The sequence below is a fragment of the Rhagoletis zephyria genome, unplaced genomic scaffold (assembly GCF_001687245.7).
Source record: "Rhagoletis zephyria isolate East Lansing unplaced genomic scaffold, Rhagoletis_zephyria_1.1 Rzeph_scaffold_19641, whole genome shotgun sequence".
NCBI lineage: Eukaryota > Metazoa > Arthropoda > Insecta > Diptera > Tephritidae > Rhagoletis > Rhagoletis zephyria.
In genome coordinates, this window is record NW_016176701.1 from 1 (window position 1) to 6377 (window position 6377).

Here is a 6377-nt window from a genome sequence, read left to right on the forward strand (position 1 = left end):
GTTGTTGAAAAGTAATGAATATCTATTGAATATTGGATTGTGGTAACGATATCCATATACACTATAGTGTATTTTTTACGAAAATTTCAAATACATACATAATAATAGTACACTGCCTAACATACCTGTACGTCACCGCCAAAGTAAACAACGGCCGTGGAATCCTCCGCATTCTCGCTGCCCGTCGGCCGTATCGGTGGACAATAGACAATATCATTTGCCCGATTTTGGAAACCAGTGACGGCAAATATACGAAATGGGCCAGCTGACGTGCTCGGTGTGCATAGACGATCCGTACTGCCGCCTAGCATTACCCCGAAGTTTGTGACCCTTTTTTGTAGTTTCAAAAAATGTTCAATGATGGCCTGTAAGAAACTGTAATTTAGAAATACATACTACGTACTTAGATTGAGAGATTTAATTTGTAGAAATTTCGTCGTTGCCGCACATTCAATTGACTTGCTTTGAGAGATAAGTAATGAGTAAAGTATTAAGACGCTTTGGGCACAGATCTTTAACCGTCAAGCATAACAAACCATAAGGCTTTATTCAAAAAGGCTCCTGTTTAGCTACTGTGAAGTAATTTTAACAATTTAAAAATTTTACACTGCAGATCTACAGTGTTCCACTAAAGCCCTTCTGGAAGTCCTTCTATAGGTAGCGAAAGCAAAGGGCCTTCAATAAGTGCCACTCCATACAAAAAAGCAAGAAGCAACGAATACAGAGTGGAAGGCCTATTAAGTCTAAAGAAGGCCTTTTGGAAGGCCTTTTAACTCCTGAAATTATCTACTGGGCTATTCCATTTGTTGTTGCAAATCGTTCATCTATAACAAACTGCCGAAATTGTGTGACTTTGGATCTGTTCCTCAGGTACTTGGAACACCTCCTGAATCTCCCAATCTTAATCCAATCAAGCATTTACGAGACGAAAGAAGCATCCCAGAAGGTAATTTAGGTAGGCCTTCTAAAGTGAAGCCATTCTAAGAGGGTAACCCAAGAAGGGCTGAAAAAAGTACTTCCTTGTATGCGTTCTGGAAGGGCTTATCTATTTACAATTTACGCGAATACATAAATTTATATTATTCTGCATTACAAATGAATTTCAATAAACATTTTAACTTGCTATAATACATGTTTGATATAAACCTTAAGCAAATACTTCAAAGATGTACATATGTATGCTTTTTATAAATTAAACAGCCAACTTTTAAAGAAGTCTTCCAAAAGGCCTTCTGAAGAACGTCCTTTAAAAGTCCTTCTGGAAGGCCCTCTATGGGTAGCAAAAGAAGAAGCCATACAATTTGTGTGCCACTCCATACAAAAAAGAAAGGAGAAAGGAATGTAAAGTGGAAGGCCTCTTGACTATCAGGAAGGCCTTCGGAAGGGCTTTTAACTCCTGAAAATATCTACTGGGATATTACGTCAAAAAAACAACTAAAAGTCCAGTGGGGGGAAAAAGTCATATAAAACTTAGTGCAGTTCACGCAAAATAGACTACAGGACGCAATAAAATAAAAAAGGATACTAAAATTAGTTTCAATGCCATCAAAAAGGCCAAATACTTTTGTCCAGCTGAGTTGCCTTAATATATTGAATTATTTTAAATTTAGTTTAAATAAATTAAATATGCTGATTTGTCCTTTGATATGAGACCTTTCTTTACATTTTTATAGAAAAATATATTTGTTGCATTTTCTTCCTGTTTTAAAAATTTTTGTCTCAGAATAGTTGCGTTCCAGATGCTTCACGATATTCACGAAATTCACGATTTGCAGGAACAGCTGTTTTCTCCATTAATAAACCTTATGGGAGGTGGTCACCTGGAACGACTTCCTGTAAAAACCTGCAAATCGTGAAGCATCTGGAACGCATCTTATGTTGTAATGCCGGCCACTTTTGTCCATGACTGTACCTGAGAAGTGATGCTAATTTTCTTGTAGGTCTTGATAGGGAAACCAATAATCAAAAAATGTAATTTTCCAAACACCCCCAAAAACTTCACTTATGGTTAAAACCCCTGTTTTGCTTACCTTTGTGCACTTAAACGCCCACCACTCACCGGATAAAGAAAGAAGAAACTTAGACATTTTGAATAATGTACACTTGTGGTCAGCTGATTAAGTTAAGTGAGTGACATTTTGACCAGTTTTGGCTACTTTTCTTTTTATTTAATGTTCATGTCAATTTATAAACTTTTATAGTGGATATGTGTGTTAGGGCGGGTCATTTTTTTCACTATGCGCATATAGCATAGGAGGATTCTACGTGTAATTCTAAGCAAATTTGCCGAAGAAATCATGGGTCTACAATCAATTTCTGACATACAAATTGACCCGTCCTAATGTATGTGCTCGCCAGCCACACACAATTTTGTTCACTTTTTTCAACGTTGGCGATGTTTTAAGCACTATTTCATAAAGCAACCATACTAGCCCTGAATTGATTCAAAGAGAACGTTTAATAAAAAATCGGGTTAAAACAGACTGAGTTATTCAACTTAAAAAATTTTATGCTAAACAACTAAAAAATGTTTGCTTAAGTGGGTTTTTTTTTATAGTTCAACTTATCAGAAAAAAATACATTTTATTTTTCTTAATGAGCTCTTCTTTTATTTAGCCATGAATGTCTGCATTGAATACCGCCGATCTGTATTGTTTAATTTTTTTCGCCACAGCCTATTTTTTAGGATATCAATCTCTTTATGCTAATAATATTATATTAAGTATGGCAAGGTCTAATATAGGAAAAACAACCCGCAGATGTTGAGTTGTGGATTTATACTAAAAGTATTGTTAAAAAATCGATCCTCACCTTTTTGCCGAATTTGTACCCAGTTGCCATATACATTTTGTTTAACGCAAAAAAAAAAACATTAACTATTCAAAAGCACAACGATTATCAAAACATTCCCGCAATTACGCACAATTGTAAATATTTATATTTGTACACACATTTAATTTCATATTAGTGGTCAATGGCTTTGACCACTTAAGTACCTCTTGTTGATAAAAATCCAAACATTATTAAAAATTCACATTCCTCTTTACTCGTCGATTTTACATCCACTCAACACACAAAATAAATATTATCGTATGTCTTTAAATGGTATATTTTAGTAGTAAACGTCGTCATAGTATTCACGCGTCCCACAGCAGCCCATAAAACGTATACGCGTATCTTCCAGGCACAATTTCGTATCCTCTTTGATCTCATTTATTTTCATGCGTACCGCCTCACGCATCAAATTGTAGCACATTGATACCAGGCCCATGCCGATAAGCATATAAAAGAAATTGATTGCTAATTTGGAATTTTGATCGGTTATTAATTGCATATTAAAAATTTCTTCAGGATCGGCAGAAGCATCTTCTTTTATTTTCACTGCTGCCGCATCAATATCAGCTGCAGTGATCAATGACGCTCCAGGTACGAAATCTCCAAACCCAATTTTACACAGGGAAGTCATGCAGAAGTAGAAGGAGTTGAGAAAGGACCATTTTTCCCAATTCGCAAACATAACGGTGCCGGTAAGGATGTAGGATATTATTACCCAAAGGCAAGCTGTTGATGGTACAATAATTTTCTTGCGTTGATATCCGCTTAAGCTACCATTTTCCAGTGCATCTAGACGAGATTCATATACTGTTCGCTCCTGCGTACATTCGTGCATGCTGCGATAGAGAAATTTGAATGAGCCCGCTAATACTTTGCCCATGTTCAGGAAGTAGAGTATATAGAGTGGTATACCGAATGTCGCGTAGATAACTGTGAATCCTTTTCCCCACGGTGTACGTGGCACCATATTACCATATCCGATCATTGTAATCACTGATAGACAGAACATCAACGCCGCAGGAAAGGACCAAATTTGCTCCGGCGTTCGACCCACATAGCCATTTTTTATCAACGTAGCAATTTCTGTTTGATATTGCCGCAATATTACGTCCGTGTTGTTTTGCCATTCAGCGCGATCAAAAGTGTTGAACTTTTCAGTGATATTCCACATTTTCTCCGCACAATTATTCCGCAACTCAGCGACATAGGCTGTCGTCTCGTCAATATATTCACGCTCTATATGCATAAAGGAGAGTGCGCCAAAGATGGCATACAGTACTATCAACGCGCCCACGCCCACTTGCGTGCACATAAATGTGACAAAGTTACGGCAACAACGTTTGACACGCTTTCGCGGTTGATTGCTGGGAGAGGAGGACGAATTTGAAGAACCGGCGCGGCTGTTACGACGCGAGTTTCGTACGGATTTTGGCATTTTGGATTTCGTATAGAATAAAATGATATCTAATATATTCTATCCACCATTATGTAATTAGCCTACCGACTCATCCGATGTCAATGTCGATTGATAGATTAATACCCTCACTCCTACGCATACATACATCTGAACGTCAATCGATATTATGCCAATTTTGATTTCTACACAGTTTAATAGTTTATCATAATTTCCACACATTTTTCCATNGGAACCGGCGCGGCTGTTACGACGCGAGTTTCGTACGGATTTTGGCATTTTGGATTTCGTATAGAATAGAGTGATATCTAATATATTCTATCCACCATTATGTAATTAGCCTACCGACTCATCCGATGTCAATGCTATTGATAGATTAATACCCTCACTCCTACGCATACATACATCTGAACGTCAATCGATATTATGCCAATTTGGATTTCTACACAGTTTAATAGTTTATCATAATTTCCACACATTTTTCCATAAATCCCAGAAATAGTCCCAAAAATAGCCTACGGCGAGACGCATTACACACTAGCGTTTACGTGAACTACACTTGAACACTTGAAAGCATTTTCAACAGCCACGATCTGTTCATTCTCGTTTACCAAAGACGACTAACGGCTCGCCTAATTAAATATATATTTTCCTATGCAGTAGCACTCAGCTACCGAAATATTCTCTCTTGTTGCATTATTTTATGTTTGTTTTAGCACTCTCGTAAATGTTTGATGTTTGTTTACATACCGATCGCTGCGAGCAGTGCTGAGGCAAAGTGGTAATATCCATTTATTAGTTCAGGGGATGCCTGTGCAGCGTTATCGCACACTGCTATAATAACACAGCTCAACAAAATTCGTAAAATTTTATGCGGCACAAGAACTAAAATGTCAATATGAACGCTTTCTTTTTATCTTATTTCAAAGGTTCTACTTCGTATTACAAAAAAAAATCAATAAATGCATACAAACCATAAAATAATTTAAATCAACANTTAAAATTTTATGCGGCACAAGAGCTAAAATGTCAATATGAACGCTTTCTTTTTATCTTTTTTTCAAAGGTTCTACTTCGTATTACAAAAAAAAAAATCAATAAATGCATACAAACCATAAAATAATTTAAATCAACATTTAATCATTCACTATTTTATGATTTTTATTTTAAGCCGAAAATAAATTCATATTATTTGCTTTTTCTTATTTCGCGTAGCGATAATTATTACTTTGTAATTTTTCCACTTAAAAAAAAAAATATATATATATAAATAAGTTAAAAGTAATTAAAAATAATAATAAAATGATCTGGATCGAAAAATAAAAATCAACCGATAGTAATTTCTTTGTAGCGAAAAAATAGAACTAAAAAATATTAATCATTATTTTTAATTTTTATTGGTTAAACTCGAAAAAAGTGATCGCAGATTACAGCAGCACGTATATGAGTATAGTTGAAATTGTTTTACCACGCTTACAACATGTTGATTTATTTGGTTAGCACCACAAGTTGTTGTATACTGTCGTATTGCTATATGTGTTCATACATCCATATATGTATGTATATACAGTGACTCCCAGAAGTATCTTGCATTGATTTATTTACGATATTCAAACTATTTTTCAAGGTAAATTTTTCGTTGATTTTTTATAGCCAACAACAAAAGCCATGTAAATCAAATTATCAAAATTTCGAAGAAATTAAGGATAATTCACAAAAATTTCAAATTTTTAATCAGATTTTCCAAAATATTTCGAGTATGCAGTTAAATATTCTAGCCAATTTTAGTATAACAAAGTGTAAACTTTGAAGTTGCATTTTCTTCCATATAACGATTTTTTTTGTATGGAAGAAAACGCCCAACACCACCAGCAAAAAAAAAAACATATCAAAAATCAACGGCATTTTTTTAGCAACTATTTGTGAGAGTATTAATGATTTTCAGTGCTTTTAAAGTTTCTGAGGCGTTGCTTACTTTTACTTGAGAATTGTTTGGTATTACCGAAAATTTTGTGGAAAATACCTAAAAAACTCCCTGAAAATTTTAACACCAAATCGCTAATATCCACATTTCTTGAGATATTGGACTTTGAAGTTGATCAACAATTTCTACAATTTAGCTTAATAG

At 35.0% G+C, this 6377-nt stretch overlaps 1 protein-coding gene across 1 annotated transcript; it reads right to left on the reverse strand.

The window, feature by feature from the left end:
- Nucleotides 1-2753: 2753 nt before the first annotated feature.
- LOC108380564 (potassium channel subfamily K member 1) lies at nucleotides 2754-4276 on the reverse strand. The gene has a single exon (XM_017636945.1). The coding sequence runs from the start codon at nucleotides 4268-4270 to the stop codon at nucleotides 3113-3115; it is 1158 nt and encodes a 385-aa protein (XP_017492434.1). The 5' UTR covers nucleotides 4271-4276; the 3' UTR covers nucleotides 2754-3112.
- Between the last annotated feature and the right edge of the window lie 2101 nt (nucleotides 4277-6377).

Excerpts from the sequence above, each read along its gene's own strand:
- LOC108380564 (XM_017636945.1), bottom strand. The coding sequence starts at position 4,270 with ATGCCAAAATCCGTACGAAACTCGCGTCGTAACAGCCGCGCCGGTTCT.